A 20,014-nucleotide genomic window follows, 5' to 3' on the forward strand; every position below is an offset into this window, starting at 1 on the left:
TGGGGTGGTCACTCCATGGACCTCCAATGCAGCACTATGGCATGTCGGGCAAGCACCAGGGATAAGTCCAGGAACATGGTGCTCCCTCTCCACGCATTCTCCCGGAGCGCATATAGACCCAACAGGCATGCCTCCACAGTGAAAAGGTCTGTCTTGCCTATCGTCTTCTCTAGGTCAGTAGTCTTTGCTTGCGAAAAGGTTGCTATTGTCAGACAGGTCCATGTCATATGAATAAAATCCGCATCCAACAGTGCACGCCTAGGGCACTTATTGTCTCAGCCATGACGTTTAGTTTGTGTGGCATGAGGTAGGTGGTGTGTAGAAAATTGCCCTGCATATATTTGAACCTGTGTTCCTGGAAGCCTTGTATGGGTGCTACAGCATAGCAGCCCGTTCCATATACCTTAGCTCCCTCCCTATATCATCTTCTCAATAGGTTTTCAGCTTTGTCAATGTGTACCTAGTCAAAGATTGGAGGGCTTTATAAAGTCATAACATTAGCTTACGACCACCCCAAAGGTGAGCAAGACTTGGAGTGTCTTGTGCATTGGAGGTTCAGAGTGATGTTTCCCCCATACAGCCCCCAGAGACTGTCGTAGCATGGCATAGACCAAGAAGTGGGATTCTGGCAAAGCTTTGATGTCAACTATGTTGTCAAATTGAATGCATTTCTCATCCCCCTAACAGTCCCCCACAGTACTGATTCCCATCTCTGTCCACATCTGCATTGCTAGGCCGTGAGATACCCACCCATGGCATTAGGGATGCCCACCAAAGGAAGTGCTGGTGTGTTCAACGGGGCGTCAGGCACCCTTTGGACTACCCTCTTCCAGCATCGCAATGCTATCTTGAGACGTAGCATGGCGAATAACACACTTTCCTGTCTTTTCTCTCTATTGTTTCCCAAGTCCGCTCTTCTGTGGCCATCAATCCTTCTAGACAGCCACTGCAGTTATGCTGCAAGATAGTACATCAGGGGCTCATAGTCTGCCCTAACGCAGTGGGTGCAGCAGTACAGTCAGGGATACCCTCTGCCTACCCCCATTCCATATCAGCTTCCTCAGCAATGCATTCCAATGGCTTCCTCTGCAGACTAGGAAACCACTCACCGAGGCACTCAGTGGGTGTCACTTGGACTATGGAAGCGCCCTAGTGGTTGCAATGAATGAGGGCCTCTTTGCCAAGCTCCAGGTTATACATAGCACGGGTGCCTGTTTGGTTTGCAACCTTCCACCTCGTTCTCCTTTTGAACCCCCACTAAGATCCTTGCACTGCCTTGCCATAACAAAGCATGCCCTTTTTAAGTTTCTCTATCTAGTCCATGAGTCTTTATAAAGAAGTGGCCCATGCTACTTGGAAAACAAGCTGGAGTCTTACATCCCAATCTGCAATCTTAGGTCCAGTGAGCAACTGCTATTATGTCCCCGGGACATTCATACGGCCAGGTATGGGGGCCGCTCTTTTTCTTTTTTGGCCCCCCAACATTAGAATCAGTTACCCTTCCATCAACGTTCCTGCTCTGTCCTAGTCTCATTAAAAAAATCCTTAAAAACCCGACTTTTAAATCTTTAAAGTCAGTTAATTTTAATTTTTGATCTGTGCGGGTACTCCACTGCGCTTAGACTCGCTCGGGGTGATTTGCGTGCTTAATAAATTTAAATGAAATGAAAGAAAATTACATTATTGTGAAACAGGACTGAGGTCACCATATTTAAAGGTTTGTGAAATTATATAACAATCGGAGGAGCATGATCATTTTGGACAGCACTATTCAGGCCATAATGGGTAGTCTAAGTGACCACCAAAATTCTACACTGTGTTTCAGAGCGAACAGTGTTATTCACAGTTTCCCTTTTCATGTATCCTCATTTATGTGGTATATATTCCCATCCAAGTAGCAGAAGGTGTGGGACTCCGAGGTAACACCTGCCTGTGATATTGCTGGCTGGGCGTGCCACCGGTCTGGGGATATTGGGAAAGCACATGTTTTGAACAGTTGGTGTAGAGACCAGAGATTCAGTCCAAGTCCTCAAGCAGCTGTATGCTCTGATCAACACCCCTCCCATCATCTTGGAAGAAAAAATGAGTTATCTGCATTAAGCAAAATAGTGGGCTCACCATAATGCAGATGAATGCCGCTTCTTCAGCACTCCATTCTTTTTATGCTGCCAAATGGTCCTATGGCCAGCACAAAGAGCATTAATGATAGCGGGCATCACTGTTGTGCCACCCTGGGCCACACAAATGGCTTGAAAATGCATTGGCCCCTTTGGATTCTTGCACTTGCTGCTGTGTAGAGCAGAGTGACCTATCTAATCCACCTCTCACCTAGGGCCATATGTCCCTTTGTTGCCCCCAGGTCACCCTCCTGGACCATAGCAAACACCTTTTGTAGGCTGACCAAGAGAATAACCGCATCTTGGTACAGGTCTGTGGACATTTCTTCAAACACTCCAAGGAGTCGCGAAATGTTGAAGGGGGTATTGCATCTAGTGACACAGCCATTTTAGTTGTCTTGCACTAGAGTCGAGAGGTGAGCGTACCGACTGTCTGCGAATATTTTACTGCAATTTTATAGTCCAAGTTTAATATGGATAGGGGCCTCTAGGAGGATGCATTGACCAGATACCTTCCCTCAGTAGGCAGTCATAGGTTACCGAGATTATGGTTTCGCTTTAGATCTTTGATGGCACCTTTAACCTCAGACTCAGTGATCGGTGCACCAAGAGCCTCACCTGCATCGGCTTGTAAGTGTGGGACAAATGCTCTATCCAAGAATACCTTGATCTCTCCTCGTGTACTCTGGTGTGCTGCCTATGTAGGCCCTCATAAAAACATGTGAATTCCTCATGTATAGCAATCTGTGTGTGTCGCTGACTTCTCTTGAGTTCTAATCCCGGTGATTGGGATTCCTCTGTCCTCTGATTGGATGAGCCAGGCAAGCAGCCTGCACACTCTACCCCCTTCAGTGTGGTTTGGGGTTATATATTTATTGTGCCAAAATGAGGATATTCGCTCCACAACACTTGCATATTTCTCCCTCGCTTCAACCAGGCCCAATCTGTTTTGTGGGAAAGTAGGAAAACTGTCCTCAGGAGCGGATGGTTCCCTGTAGTATTGTGAGCTCATTTCCCTGCGTCTTTTCGGCCATGATAGACTGACCTATGCAGTGGCCTTGTACCACCACCTTGAAAGCCTTCCGTTTAGTGCCAATGCTTTCAGTGGTGTGCCGTTAATCTCAAAATACTGCCGTATTGTTCCCTCCGAGTAGCTCTACGAGCAGTGGGTCCTGCAAACATTGGACAGGTAGCTTTAAGTGGGGATGGGTGCCAGCCTTCTACCTTGCTGCAGTGTCATCCACAAAAGCTGGTGGTCAGAGATTGTACAGCACAGATATTCTGCATTTGTGAAGGTGCTAAGAAGCCTTTAAGAGCACAGCAAGCGAATGCAGGACGTACACTGGGGAATAGAAAGCGTTTTACTTACAGGTATGATGCCGGGCAGCCTATACATCCACTAAACTGCATTTTTTAGTCCAGGCCATGAACACATGTGGCAGCTTAACCACAGGGTAGTTTGCCAACGGTGGTGGACCGGTCCAGGGACACAGCCGCAATGCAGTTATATTCCCCTCCCAGGATACTGGACATGTGTGTTTCCCCAGAGAGTATGGATTTTAGAAAACAAATTTGCCATCTTGTTGGTGGCATACAAGCAGCCCAACATCACCTGTCCTGTTGAAGGTCCCAATCAGGAGAACAAACTTGTCCTCCCCGTCTATGTGTGCTGTGCTGAGTTCGACTGGAACACCCGGCCTCACCCACAGCAGAGAGCCCCTTAAATAGGATCAATAGCCCGTGGTGTAGACCTGTCTCTTCAAAGTAGCCCTTCCCTGAGCCTCCAGGTGCATTTCTGTAGTAGCATCTACATCTTCCCCTCTGCTCTTGAGAAAAGCCAGAACTTTATATCTCCAAGCTATTATCCCTCTCCCCTTAAATTCCATGGGAGGGAAGTATAAATTAGCTTATGTTCTGCGTCATGTCTTATGCATTCTGTGAGTTATCCAGGCAGGCAAATTGGACAATGCTGCACATAAAACACATTCAGTCAGCATTCTAGAGCAACACCCATTGCAAGATGTAGACCAGAAAAGCATAACAACACATTCCCCAGCTCCCACACCACATGGCAGGTCGGCAACAAGCACCCGACCAATAAACAAAGCAATGAAGCAAAATGCAATTTAATCCACCATACATGCGCTAGGTAAGGGAATAGTGAGAGAAGGGTGACTAATGTAGGCATGTCATCTCCCTGTCACCTGCCCAGGCAATCCCTCTTGTATACCGGAAATGGGATTTCCCACATAGAGGTCCTGCAGATGATATTCAAAGTGCATATGGCCTGGTACTACCTATACCCCCTCCTCCTTTTGTCAACACCCACATAAAATTACATCGCAGCCTCCTAGCGAGGTTGCTCTACAGGCTGGGGAGCGTAGAAGGCAAAGAGGAAGTTTCCTCTGCTCCCCAGCCTTTTATGCCTCTATCGTCAGCAGACCGGTTCCAGCCGGCCTGGTGCGGGACACCAGCGTGACCCGGAAGTGAATCCTTTCACTTCTGGGTCACGCCTATCAGGTGCTGACCTATCACGATGGAGGCGCGCCTGTCGCGTCACTGCTGTGCGCGACAGGCCCGCCTCCCTGGTCGTCGGGGGCTGGCAGCACCTTTACTAGAACGTTATCCTACCCAGTTAGCTGGCGTAAGGTTTAGGTGGTGTTTGTAGTCTCAAAGTGTCAAGTTCCAATTGGGCTGTCACAGTTCATCTGCAATGCGAGGTATGGCATGGAGGCCCCTCACAGCACTCCCTAGGGGTGTGTCTAAGTCAGTACCATCCCCAGATGCCTGTGACGTGTTTCCACTCTGGGTCGAATGCATCAATGTACTGAACACATTCACAGTCTCCGCTGCTGCTGCCTGTTCCTGCTCAACTTGCCGCTTGGGTGGTCACTGAGTTCCAGATCTTTTGCATTTCCTGCACCTCCTACATTGAAGAGGCAGCAGGTAGCTTTAAAGCATGCCTCCCATCTGTGCCTATCTTGTGTTGTTCCAGACATAGGCCTCAAATGGGTCCTCAAAGAACAAAGAGCGGCCATCAATTAACACTTTGAGTTTAGTGGTGAATATTAGCATATATTTGAGGCCGGCGTCGCACAACTCTCTCTTAACTGCCAGGAATGAGGCTCGATTTCACTGCACAGCTAATGTGTATTCTGGGAAAATGGCTACAGAGCAGTTTTTCAACCAGGAAACTGCCCTAGGCCTGCGCCCATTACAGAATTAGGTCTCTGTTTCAGAATTAAAGGAGAGATGCAACTACAAGGCAGGGTTGACATCCAGGTGGCAGCGCCAGGCCGGGTCCTTGTGCGCACGTTCCAGTGCAAAGACGAGAGACAAGCCCTGTGGGGCCACCTCAGTAGAAACTCATCTCTCTAAGTATGCCATCATGTCAGACTCCTCCAAGCCCTCTGGTAAACCTACCACTTGGATGTTATTCCTTCTACATCCTCAGCCCTGCGGTACAGAGAACTCACTCTCTCTGCACAGGCTTGCATCTGTTTGTGTAGAGAATGCACAGAAGGGTCAATTTTCTCTAGTTTGTCATCACAGCCCTTGACTTTGTCAGCCAGATGTTTGTTATCCTCTCATAGGATGCCCCGATCTAGTGATACCTTGCTAAGCCTGGCCTCCAGGACCTCTCTGAAGGCATTAACAGCTGTAAGTATTTAGTCCAACTTGTTCCCTGGGCATGAGTCCAGAAGAGTATGACCATCTCTGAGTATCTACTGGTCCTCCTCATGAGGGGGAGTATCACACAGTCTTGACCTGTGAATTCCAAGGGCATCTTTAACACTTCGACTCCTGCCCATCGTGTCAGCTCCCCAGATGGAGCTTGGAGGACCAGGAAGGGGTACCGCCGCAAAAAGGGTGTCTCTCTTAACTCATTTTTTGTGATGGTTAATGCTATAAACCCTAATATGTGAGTGAAGCGTGTTCCAAAGAGCAAAAGAGTCGGACGCCGGACTGAAGAGGGTTAAACAAACTATGATTAGAGAGGTAGAGTCTTAAACAACAAGAAGGCCTTTCTTTTAGAGAAAGGTTATTGAAAGGCAGGAGATGAGGCATCCGTAGTTGTATTTCTTATTGTAGGCACAACAACATCAATTTTTCAACACCATAGTTAGAAGTCAACCAGGAGAAAGTAATTGAATAGGGGTGTTAGGACCATTTTGGAGAAAATAATAAATTACTTGAATGATTAGGGGCTGAAGAGCTGATGTCCAAGTGATTATGTCGACTTCAATATGGGAATGAGCACAGGGGGTAATTTGAGAAAAGGACATGAAGAGGCATTTGTGAGAGGAGATGGGTGGTAAGACATATGGTAGGGGATAGCCAGTAAGTAGCAGATTTTCAAAATAATTTCAATATCTCCAAGCAAAATATTTTTTGATACATTTTGATGCATCCCCTATCGCGGCATCAAGACCATCTTTGAAGGCATTTTAGGCAATCTGACACCCTACTGTGAATCCCTGTGGCAGAGAAATAAGGCAACGGCCCCCATCATTCAGTACATCAGGAGCAGATGTTAGAAATGTAAGAGCTGAGTCTGAGACACAGAGGGGTGATTGCAGCATTGTTATGATGACCTGGGGGAGTAAACAGCTACTGTGCTTGGCCATGCATTATAGGCACGAGCATTGGGGTTAGATGAGGTACTCAGCGAATGCCATATTCATAGAAGAGAGCTTGTGTGAAGTGTTCGAGAGCCCATTTATTGTCCTTCGGTGAGTGGGAGGGCAGGGGTTCCAAATATCTGGGAAAGCATGAGGGCATTTGCATCTTTTGGATGACAATATGGGGTACAGCAGGGGCCAACCAACGTAATGGACTAGGATTCTTTGAGTGCATGTGTGAGCACTAGAGTCAAATAGGGACTGAAAAGCATCATTGCAAACGTCAAAAGAAGCAGAGGAAGGGGCGATGACGTAATGAATCTTTTGCGGTAGATAAAGATGGAGCAATGGAGCTGGACATGAACTTCCTTCTAGTAATGCGAGTCCTGTTAGTGAGAGGTAGGAATGTTTGCAGTCGTGTTTATTAAGGACTGGGCAAAGGGTGGTCGTTGAAAGCTGGTGGAATTCATATTGTGTCAAATACAATGATATTGGCCAAGGGGGTTTGAGTTGTTGTAGGACAGACAGTGATCCAAAGGCATTGGTTAAAGGGGCATTCTTCTATCCTGCATGTTTGCATTTCAGATTATACTCAGGACATCACTTTCACCTTTCTCATTAAACACCATGGTTTGTCACATAGGTCTAACAGAGCTCACTCTAGTCCCAATTAAATATAAACTCATCCGTAAATGCACTGTTCAGCCCAATCAGGCCCCATAATAGCGATTATTCTTGCACTTCATAGGACAAAGCAGATTTCCAACTCAGACTCTCATTTTGCTAAGGTTGATGCTTTGAGTTAAGGAATAGCAGTACCTATTACGCTCTGTGCTATGAAACCACAAAACTTCTCTAATAAGCACTGTGTGAAATACAAAGCTTGTGCAATACAGCCATTGTGAACAAATGTAAACCCACTGCTTAAGCTCTACCGTATTAGAAAGGGTCCATTCCGCATAAATATTATGCAGTCTCTGTCTCCAAAGATATAGGGCACTGACACTCTTCCACATCTCCTCAAAGACTTTCAGTAATCAGAGACAACTTGCCCCCTTGATTAGAGCAGTTACTGGCTCTTGTTTTTAAAGTCTGAGTGTTGTATCGTGTCTTGATTGTTGCCTGGTAAACAAAAATAAGTGATGACAGACAACATTTGCAGCAGGTTGGATTGCATCAATACAGTGTACCTTCACTGACAAGATTTAACAGGCAAGATATGTATATCCATCCTTGTGGGCTCACAATATGGTACTAGTAAGGAATAGACATGAACCAAAGGTTATTGTAATGTGCAACTGTACCTAAAAACGCGATATGGCACGCAAGAACCAGCACATATTGTCATGGGTGTACGGAACAATGCTATTAGATTGTTTCCACCCAACACCTTCAACTAATGCATCCTAGGAAAGGACTAGACAGTGCAAGTGATTGCAATTACATGTGTGCCTGCTTCTAAACGGTAATTTCAGAAGGGTAAACTTGCCAACAAGGGATTTTATTTGAAATAAAAAAATTATTTGAAAGTTTCGAAGAGCTTAATTTATGAATGTGTTGAAATGAATTAACACCACAGTGAAATCAATCAACTTATCTAATCATCAGTCATTAACAACAACACACACGGGGATTTTTTCTGTGATTTAAACACAATGATCTTTATATATTCATCAAGGATAAAAAGGAGTACAGATGGAACAAAAGTTTGAGCAATATTTCATGAAAGCAGGGAACGATATTAAGTCCATTAAGTTGATTGATTTCACTGTGGTGTTAATTCATTTCAACACATTCATAAATTAAGCTCTTTGAAACTTTCAAATAATTTTTTTATTTCAAATAAAATCCCTTGTTGGCAAGTTTACCCTTCTGAATTTATCTGCCCAAGCCCTCAAGGGTATATTGGGTTTGTCCCTTATCCAATCCCTCTAAACGGTAATGTCATAAACCAATGAAAGGAATAATCAAAGAAGATAGTCAAAACCTTAAAATGAATGCAAGAGAACTCTAAAAACAATGTCATGCAATTTGTTAACAGATTTGCAGCCTAGCACACATTTCTTCATGTACATCAGGGTTCTCCAAAGTCGGCCGGATCCATGCCAGATTTTGAGCATATCCCCATTTAGATAAATGTCGTTTTCTTAAAAATCTGTCATGGGTCCGGCCCTCCAGGACTGACCTTGGAGAACCCAGATGTAAATGTTCAAATCTGTCACTACACAAAGTTATCAGGATAATGTGACTTCTGTGCAATAGCTCATATTTGGATCAACTTGGGCAGCCATATTCAGCTTATTCTCCACAATGCTTAAATTCTGGTAACACTTGTCTAAAGTTTTATTGTCTGTCAGTGAGGAGACTGATTACAATTTTCTGTTGTGGACAACCCTTCCATTTTAAATGCATTCACTTAATTCTCACTGCTTCCAGTCCCATCTGGCAGTACCTTTCACAGTGCTGGCCTTCATATCCTGGTGGACAAGCGGTGCAGCGGTAGGAATTCAGTCCATCCATAACGCAGGTTGGGCTAAAGCTGTAATAGGAATGAGCACAAAAAGAATGATAGTTTAGTTAATATCACACACGTTTGGCACATTTTTCATATTCTTATGATGGCCTTGTGCAGGACAGATAAGACTTGCATTTTATAAAGAAGGAAGGAATGAAGGGGACAGCAAGAAGAAAGGTCGAAACACAGTAAATCAAGAGATGAAGGCCGAAGGGAAGGAAGCAAACTATGAAGAAGAGAAACCACAAGGAAAGAAAGGAACATGTCACTCTTGCTTATCATCTACTTCTTTTATTGCAATAAACAGTGTATGCTAGAGAACTTGTTTTCATGACCTATTGTTTTTGTGATCAGTTCCAAACCTCATGCTCTTTTAATTTCCATATTTGTGGGCTGCATACCTGAGTCTTTCCTAGCACTGTACCTGTTCCAACCACAGAAATCTCTGTTCATGGCCCCATTTCTTACAAGTAATCTTCCTTAATCCTCCTCTTACTGCTCCATGCTTCAATCCTTACACCTGCGATGGTTCCCACCTCTGAGACAAAAAAAACACGCTGCTGCCTGACAAACAAGTACTTGCAATGCAATAGGTCTCGCATTTGCAAGAGATTAAGGTATTGGCATTGCAAATGACAATGCCTTTTATTTATCTGTTTGGATAATTAACACATAAATACAAGGCATTGTCATTTACAATGCCAATAGCTCAAACTCTTGTAAATGCAAGACCTATTTCTTTGGAAAGAAGGGCCGCCATTGTCCCGGGCTGCTTGGAAAGTGAAAGCGCCCATGGCGTGTTGAATGTTGCAGGAAAGCATGTCGTGCCTGTAGCAGGAGAAACTCATTAACCCCTTCTCCGCGGCACGAATTTTGCCGCGGCGCTGGGGGGGTTCGGGGTGAGCCGCCATGCTCGTGAAGGAACCACTCCGTCATGAGCCATGGGCACGCTGTGCTCATGACGGAGGGGTTCCGTCACGACTCCGCCCACTTGCATTATTCGCCCGCGTGGGCGGAGCGGCCGCAACGGCCGCAGCATGACGGAACCACTCCGTCATGAGCACACGGCGCCCGTGGCTCATGACGGAGTGGTTCCGTCATGAGCAGGCAAGGGGTTAAAGAAAATAGTGTTTACAGTCTAAATAAGATGTACTATGTAACAACAGAAGTCAAAGGGCCAGTCCTCATGGGAGGTTACAAATGAAGACAAGGTGGTACTAAGGAGGGACTAACAAGCCTAATAACTAATAAGAAGTCAGCATTTACAAAGGAAAATGACACAAGCCAATGAAAAATATGGGCGGAGAGTAGGCGGAGCTTCAAGTCCATACTCGATTACAGCATTCCTCGCAGAGCAGCGCATGTGCTTCCCAGCCTCGACCAAACAACCAGACTGGCCCACTACTCCCATCAAAGGAGGAAACCTGTACCCAGCTGTCCCAATATATCTATATCAATCAGAATATTGCCCAAGCTTCCGCAGAGGGTGGTGGCTGCATAGTTTTGAAAGGACGAGGATGGTATACGTATTGTGATGAGGAAGAGCAGAACTAGGAGTCATGAAGATGCCTGCTATTGCCATGTCCCAGGCCGATGTTCCTTCCAGTTCTTATGCATACGCACCAAAGCAATTAAGCCTTCCACCTAGGATAAACACTAAAAAACCACACAAGGGGAAACCATGGTGCACCAAAAATAGTGCATTTTTCCAGAAGTACATCATTCATTTTCGACAACATCGAAATACCTATCCCAGATCTTCAGGTGTGACACTTAATCCTCTTTCAAATGGAAAGCCGAATAAATGTATGAGGCACAGCCCCAGTGCTAGACCGAGAGTCTTCTGCCCAGTATTGGCAAAATGTCCCATGTGTATCACCCTGAATCGCTTCGGAGAACTGTACCTGCACTTAAAAATAGGCCCAAAATATAGTATACTGACAGTAGATTGTATTCAGTTTGGGATCTTTTGTCCTTGGCCAGACACTCCCGCAGTGAAAGAAAATCAAACTGTGCCAGACAGGAATGTCAGGTTAACAAAGTGTGCCAGGTCAGCCATTGCACATCCACACATACACAAGCAAGCCCGCATGGAAATAAATGGAGAAGGAAAGGAGACAGACAATATGGGCCCTGAGAGCTACAGAACATGGAACTTAGAGTTTAAATGTAGTAATGAAGAAACAGGGTGCACCCACAGTAATGGAGCACCACACAAAATGGAGCTCCTCTCTCCCAGCGACTGTATGAAAGCAATGGGCACCGAAGGATGACATTCAAAGTAAGGAACACCACATCAACCATGTCAAGAAGCTCATATGGGGGAAATGTAATGACTTCAACATTAAAGTAAGGCTCCAAGACAGAAAATGTACCTTTTAGGAAACCGAGAATAAGCAAAGGAGTTACCATGCGTTTGCCACTGACCAAACTCAAAGGCCTCTCTGGCTGCCTGCGTAGCTGACCACTGACTATCTAAAGGAGAAAGAACTAATCAGAGGAGAACACAAGACCAAAGAATCTATAAAGTCAATGTAACAAAACAAATGAGTGCTTAGAAATCCTTCATGGCAGAACGCCCTAAAAACCTTTCCAAGGCCCGAAGTTGCCATGCAACCTGGATGGATACCTAGAATGTTTTGTAAAACCAAACTGCAAGTACAAGTGCTTCCATTGTAGAGCATCCGGCTCAACTCTAGACCATGAGGTTCCATGTTAGGGGTGGGGATGCAAATCTGACTCTCACGGGATTCTTGTTGCGGATTCTTGTTGCGGGGAAGATAGTGTAATGCATTTTGAGTGTCTTGGTAACCAGCACCAGACAGCAATCACAAGTCAATTTAAGGACAACTTAAATAATTGAGTACACATCCTTGCACGCTTAAAATGGAAAGAAGGCTGAGAATTCCATCCTGCAGAGCCAGGGCTGTTTGCTTTGTTCTGGGGCAGGGCATAATGATAACGCTGATTTCAGAGAGGTTGGGCATCCATGCTGCAGCCACTGTGAAATATTCGAATTTCACTGATCTTTGGGACGTCAGCAATCCGTCACTGAACCACAACAAACATCTACCAACTCGTAAAGCTAGACAGTCCCTACAACAATCAGGATTACCGGGGTCAAAAAATTGCATATTGGTGTCGTAACGAGATTCAACAAAGTAATTTAAGTTGGGCAAAAAGGTGTAGTAAGAAAGTGGTACAGGCCGCTGAGAATACAAAAGTGGTCTTATAAAGAGTTAAAGTATAATGGTCAAGAAGCCTCAAAAAGGGCAGATAAGGAATACCTTAGTAAGAAAAAATCAGTGAAGTTTATGATGAACTCCTGGGTAAAGGAAAATTGGTTCCCCTATTTGGATATCTTACCAAATCCATGGTATAGACAGGAGATCTTAAGGTTCCGCACTGGGATTAACCCATGGTTAATAAATAAAGGAATTAAAAATAAAATGCTCGATCCCAGAGGGTGCTGTAAATGTAACCTGGGAACAAAAGCAGACTCAGTGCATATTCTGCTGGACTGTTTAACTATCCTAGAGCAACGTAAACTCTGGTTACGCCCAATATTTGTAAAATATGGCATAAGAAACCGGGCACAAGCGATCGATATTATCACAGAAATGCCCAACATAGAAATTGCAATCGCCTTGGGGAAGTTCATAAAGGCAGTACAGAGTTTTATAATAAATTAGAACTGATATTTTAGAATTTTATAACGAAATATTTTTATATCTTGTCTAGAACCGGTTTTATAATTTTGTAGGGAGTAGACCCACCAATAAAGAAGTGAGTTTTATTTATTAACTGACATGCATATAGGTCGAGAGGAGGTTAATCTGGTTTCAATTTGGTCTGTATATCTAATTGGAAAAATTGTTTATGAGATTGATGTGAACTAATTTTAAATTATACTAATTGTTTTGTATTGTTTAAAGATTATGATCTAAATAAACATATCTTTGACTTGACTTGACCGGGGTCTCCAGAAGCATCGGAGAATGACCTTCACAGTAACATGACCTTAGGTCTGTTTTCCTGCTTTTTTTGCACTTTTATAGAGTACGAACGGGCCAAAGGGATTTGGAGCGCTTCTAGGCACAGGGTGAATAAGTGATTTGCCCAGAATCACATGTTGAGCCAATGCCGGAGCTCGAGCATAGTTCCCCAGTTCTAAAGTTGACAGCGCTGTCAGTTAGGCCACCTCGCCTACCATTACTGTGACCTTGCTGATAAAAGTGTGATAAAGGCATGTTCCTAAAAGACATTAGGGTCGCGGACGATTATGAACTCCTCTGCTCCTGCAGGACAGAAATTGCTGAATTTGTATCCTTAAAGTCCTTCTACACTTTATCTTCGCAGAAAGATCTTTGTTTCCTAAAACGAAATCTTCAGAAAGGTTTATGGCCTACTTTTGTCCATCAGCTGCTCAGGAGGATGTTTCTTCTTGCTACAAACCAGTCGCCTGAGGAAGGCCAAAATGGAAATTCCATTTAGGAGCCAGTTGAAGAGACTTACGCATCTGTACGTCTCTTTGATGTTTCTGCCACCTTATAAAACTCTGATAGCCATATGGGCTGGAGCTTATCACCAGGTGAGATATTTGCAGGGCATAGCTGTTTGCTTCAAGACATAGTGAAAAGTCAGCATATTACCTTGGGCATTGTGGGGCAGTCTGATATGCTGGTGAAAACAACTTCCACGTGTACAGAGTCAGGAAAGTCTTGACATCCACTCAGAAGTGGGAAACTCTGGATATGAAACGTGTTAGGTAAGTCCATCCTGAACTTTTAATTCTTGCAATGCCACAATTTCTACCTCGTGCCAGTGTCTTTATTATTGGTTTGTGTCGGCTATGTCATAGTCTTTACAATATAGCCCAGTACTTGCAGCAGTGCCTACCCTGATACAAATTTACCAATGGGATTATTGCTAGTCACCATTATATTATACCCCTTACCCTAAGATGCAGCATCTTGGTCATGTGAGGAAAGAGAAATATGGAAGAAGGCTGTGTTCTGCTTCTATGCTCCCAGAGGGGTTTGCTTATTCATTTATGTGTTTATTGCAACCATCCCCTAGAGGAATACTGATGGTAGGAACTGATCAACAAAAAACACAAACTCAAAAGGAAGGCACCAATAAAAACAGTGGGCATTTAGCAGAAAAGATTGTCTGATGCCTGCTTGAAGACAGGGCGGCCCTCAAGTAGAATAAAAAGGCGGAGCTTGTTTTAAAGCTGAAGGCCAAGTACTTGGAAGGACCTACCCCCACAATGGGCTTTCTTAAAGTTAGGTATACTAGCAAGGGCAAGAGAGCCTTACAACAACAATCTGTGGAGAAGAGAGGGAGTAATGATATCCAATAGAATTTTTGGGTCGGTGCAATGAAAGGCCATGTGGAAAAAGCAAAGTATCCTTTGTGAACTGGGAGCGAATGGGGATCCCTCTGGGAAGTCGTAACATGGTTGAATTTTTGCAGTCCAAACTTCCTGCCATTTTATGAATTCTCTTTAGCTTTCTCATCTGAAATTTTAAGGGAGACTTAGATTGATACCACTAGTGTATTCTAGATCATTCCTGAGGTGCAAATTATCAAAGTGTGTGTTGTAGAATTAGGGTGTATGTGCAGTACTGGCCTTCCAATTTATTTTATTTACAAGACAGCAGATCCCAAGGATAATGCTCAAACCCTCCGACAGGCACTCTTGTGATGAGAGAGTCAAGTATCCCTCAGCTTTCCAGGTAGTTTGCATTTCTTCTTTTGCCCTTGAATGCCAGGTGGAAAGAAAAGTCAGTTTCCAGCTCCAGACCTTATTATATCAAAACGTGCTCAGTGCTGCTAACAAGGGAGGCAAAAGTGCCAGCCTCTGCCATTTTACACAATCATTTTCACCCTGCCCTATATTTTAGCTCATTGCTATGCCACTTATTTTCAGCAGTGGTCCGTGCAGGTAAGGCGTGGGGCAGGGCATAGGCGGTGCAGGGTGGGAGGGGGGAAAGTCGACAGACGACGGAATTGTGAAAATTAAACAAATAATTCCTATTCCATTATCTGTCGACATGTGCCCTGCCGCGCTTACCCGCAAGGACTGCTGTTGCTTATTATCACCTTCTCGAAGCCTCTGAGATCCAGGGGAAATCCAAGATAATGCTCACATGCCATTGCCTCCCTGATGGAGCAGGCAGTAAATCGAGGAGGTGGAAAGGACTGAAGACCACAAGGGGCCCAGCAAAATAGAGCCAACTTGATCACAGAACACAAGGGCGTTGTTGCGGCATGCCCAGATAACTAGGCACTTGAAGGGAGGAGGGGGAGCAAGTTTGGTTTTGTTTTTAGTTTTCTTTCTATTAACATTGCTCATGAGTGAGTCATGGGAGGAGGAAGGAAGGCATTGAGATGATGAGTTTCATGTGCTAGTCCTTGTTTTGATGTTTGTCAACTCGTCAGTTAGTGGCTTTTTCTATTTCTGTGATTGGCTTATGAGAATCCTATTATGTCTCTAAGGGTACCTCTTGCTTTTTTTCTCACACCAATATTTTCTACATTGTAAATCGTGAGGCACTACGGGTCTGCAGTAGGAAGTCTAGTAGCATTTGGTGGCTTCTCATTCATCTTCCCAGTAAAGGAAAACGTGTGTGAAAGGCAGTGCTGCTCTACCAAAGCAGGTACCATCCAAAACATTTCTCCTTTTAGGGTTCTTTAGCAAATCTGCCAGAAATAGAGAGGGAAAGTGTTACTCACTCATCGCAGCACCAACCCCGTAAAAAAGAGTGATATTTAACCCTTCCTACAATCCAGCAAGTGCCAATGAAGGTAAATAGAGAGGATTTTAGATTGACAGTGGATACCCAGCGTTCTGGCTGTCTTGTTTAATTAAAGCATTGTTATGTAAAATAAAAAAGTCAAGAAAGACAGTGTTTCATCCAATAACCAAACCCCCCTCTTTTTTCTCTCTCTCCCTCTCTCCTTTTATCTGACTCTTGCACAGGGGTGTAGCGTGGTCAGCATGATTTGGAGGGGGTGGTCGAGCTTCAGATGTTTTGACAGTCATAGGGGAAACTCTTGTTAAAGAACATTATATGAGAAGCAGGACATTGAGGGGCGGTGGACAGAGAGAGAGCGGAGTGCGGATTGTCAGGGTTACTTAAAACACATTTTTCTAACTAATCAACACTTTTTTAAGTCCTTCAAAATATGGACGAGAGAGAGTGTATGTGTCAGCGTGGGCATGTAAAAATCCCAAGTGAAAGCCGACAGACATTACCTGACTAAAAGCACTTGTAGCCAATTATTTAGTACAGGATACATTTTTTTAGGGGGGGGGGGTGTAACACCCCAAACACCCCCCCACCCGAAGCTCCCCCCTGTTCTTACAGGGTCCTTTTTAAGTCTGCTTTCTCCCTTTGTCACTGTTATCGCCTTTTGCTTCTTCCTACTTTCCCCCTTTGCTGCCTTTCTCTCTCTTGTTCTGGTTCAAAGGCGCTGATGATGAAAAACAAATCCCAGTCCCCAGGACTGCAAGCAGAATAAAAACACGTCGCGTGGCCTAATGCACGAGGTGGAGGGGATGCTGCTGAAGCAGGCATCTGGGAAAGTAAAACCACTGAGGTTGCTGTCCTGGGCCCAGGCTGCCTCCAGGCTCCGGCGCAGTCAGCAGCCTACATTAATTCACTTGCTCTACATGCATGAAATCAATAATGCCTGTGTGAATAATAAAATAAGAAGGGTTCCAAAAGGTAAACACATTGATCTCATTCTCCCAAAACCATTATCCAACATATTTTCAACGCGGTGAAAATAGATCAGCAACACATCGCCAACCCATGGGCGGGTTTCCATTACTATTGTGAACATTTGTTCCAAATGGTAAAGTGAAAAATGCTGACTGAGAAAAAAAAGAGAATCTTCACCTAAACTAAGTGCAGTAGTTGTTTAGGAATAAAGAATTTCCATTTTTGTTTTAATCAAAGGGATTCTCACAACATCTGAGGCTGCATCAATCTGCCTGCTTAATGTTTCTATCGTTTTATCTACTATGCTAAGACACACCATCGAGCAACTAGATTCAAACTTCTTTATGGAGGAAAGTGCGGAAACAGGGGGACTACTGCCTAGGTCATAAAATTTCAAATCTATTTTCCAAGGTGTTTAGACAATAATGTTCCCTACATGGTGAACAGTTGTATTACCTTGACCTGAGCGCCCGAATGTGTAATTCTGGTAGCTTCTTATTGATTTTGGCTTAGCCTCACACTAATCTAATTTGTGTGTTGAGGCCTTGGATTGTCCCTTGACATGAATGAGGTCCTGGATCTTTCCTATGGCCTGGAGGGGCACACCAAGCGTGAACTTACTGTACGTATAGCTATCCCTGTCATGGATATAGTACATAGAGCGCTGGTGTGTTTAGTGAATCTATACTTGTGACCAGATCTTTTTATTTGTGTCACTGGAGTGGACGCCTATTGGCCTACTCATCTTCACATCACCCTCACTCTGTTGACACGCCATAGGCTCCCCTTGTCAGTTTGCAAAATATTCAAAACCAGTTGCATCAACTACGAAGCTTAAAGACCAGTCCTGCCCCTACCCCCCCTCTTTATCTTGCAGATAAGTTAATCAGCTCCGATGGTTCTAGACACCCGCAGCCAGGACACTATCCAAATGCAGACTAAAAAGCGTAAAGAAGAAAAAACATAAGAGGCAGCAGACATTTTCCATCCAAAATCTTCAAAACTCGTTGCATCAACTACGAAGCTTAAAGGCCAGTCCTGCCCCTACCCCCCCTCTTTATCTTGCAGATAAGTTCATCAGCTCCGATGGTTCTAGACACCCGCAGCCAGGACACTATCCAGCTGCAGACTAAAAAGTGTAAAGAAGAAAAAAATAAGAGGCAGCAGACATTTTCCATCCAAAATCTTCAAAACTCGTTGCATCAACTACTAAGCTTAAAGGCCAGTCCTGCCCCTACCCCCCCTCTTTATCTTGCAGATAAGTTCATCAGCTCCGATGGTTCTAGACACCCGCAGCCAGGACACTATCCAACTACAGACTAAAAAGTGTAAAGAAGAAAAAACATAAGAGGCAGCAGACATTTTCCATCCAAAATCTTCAAAACCCGTTGCATCAACTACGAAGCTTAAAGGCCAGTCCTGCCCCTACCCCCCTTCTTTATCTTGCAGATAAGTTCATCAGCTCCGATGGTTCTAGACACCCGCAGCCAGGACACTATCCAGCTGCAGACTAAAAAGTGTAAAGAAGAAAAAAATAAGAGGCAGCAGACATTTTTCATCCCTACACCCAGGATCGGGAAAAACATCCCCATATCCATCAGGACTGCCGTAATGCTACTCCAGTTTAGGAAAAAGTTGAAGATACACCTCTATAAAGAACACTACAACACAATACATTAACCAAACAAAACCAAACACCTTTCTGATCATTCTTAGACTTTATGCTCATCTTTGAGCCTGTACAGCGCTCGCCTGCCTTTTGGCTAGGTTCGCACTATAGAAATATCACAAACACTCATACTTATGCAATGTTCCACTTCTATGCGCTTTGCCAGATGTTAGCGTTAAAATCCCAAGTTTATGTTGGGTGTGTTTGCGTTTGTAGATTGTGTGGTACTTGCATAGTGTGTGGGTGAGTGAGACAAAGTCATAGAGGCCTATGAGATCTTTTTGGTTGCCCAAGGAGTGGCCTTTTGCACCCAGGGTTGTTTATTGAGATTGCTGACATTCCTGAACCTGGAAGGAAATGCTCTACACTTCTTTAATAATTCAATTAGCCTTTTGCCGAGCAAAGGGTAGTTGATTAGTCTTCCTAGAGCACTGCTATTTGATGAATTGTAGAGATGAAGGGTAGGATGGCAGGCTTTGCTGTGTATGGTTACCTGAGTGGTTACCAGGAAGATCAAGAGGTATTGGTGCTGAAGCCCATTTGTCTCAGTTTTAGAGGATATATGGGGTGGGCGATACAAGGCAGTACAGAAGGTGACTGATGTGAACATTTTGGTGGACACGCCCGCCTCAAGGGACCCCAGGAGGGTGTTCCATGTGAACTGGGTTAAGCCTTACCTCCAAAAAGATAGCGCAGTCAACATCATGTTTATGGCAGAGGATATTGAAGGAGACAGTTAGCCTCTTCATGACTTACTGAATAGTGACTTTAGGGATGGAACTGTTGTAAAGGTACAGCACGCTCCTGTTTTAACACTGGAGCTGCAGAAAGAGCGTAGAGAAGGAATTAGGATACTTTTTCAATCTTTTCTCAATCCCTCCACAGTTATCAACTGCTTTTGCACAGGATATAGGTGCAGAAGATAGTCTGCCAATCAAAGGCAAGACTTATTGCATGTCTGATTACGTCTAATAGCGCATTAAGGAAGAAGTGGGGAAGCTATTGGATTTTTCGGCTTGGACTGAGTGATCCTATTGTCCTTGGTGTTGGTGCTCAAACAAATTTCACAGACATGTGTTTTGGTGTCCATTTCCAGGCCCACAAAGAAATCACTAAAACAAATGTATGTTCCATATCCTGAGCTGGTGGACCAACTGGATGCTGCAAGCTACTTGAGTATCTTTGATCTGACCAAACAGCAGCTGGCAGACTGCTTTAGCCCCTAGTGCCAGGGAGAAGACTATATTTTCCACACCAAGGGTTTATTTCATTTTAACATAATGCCCTTTGAGTTGAAGAAAGCTTCTGCCACTTTCTAGGCATAGTAAACAATATTCTATGAGGGCTAGAAATGTTCT

General features: G+C 44.3%; 1 protein-coding gene across 6 annotated transcripts in view; it reads right to left on the minus strand.

Annotated features, from left to right (window-relative positions):
• LAMA2 (laminin subunit alpha 2) overlaps positions 1-20,014 on the minus strand; it is a 3,129,796-nt gene that overhangs the window by 856,799 nt on the left and 2,252,983 nt on the right. For all 6 annotated transcript variants that reach the window (XM_085611831.1, XM_085611827.1, XM_085611830.1 and 3 more), the window contains one exon: positions 9,192-9,278. In XM_085611831.1, coding sequence (XP_085467957.1) covers positions 9,192-9,278 — 87 coding nt within the window. The remainder of the gene's footprint in view (positions 1-9,191; positions 9,279-20,014) is intronic.

This window comes from Triturus cristatus, chromosome 6 (genome assembly GCF_964204655.1).
Source record: "Triturus cristatus chromosome 6, aTriCri1.1, whole genome shotgun sequence".
Lineage (NCBI taxonomy): Eukaryota > Metazoa > Chordata > Amphibia > Caudata > Salamandridae > Triturus > Triturus cristatus.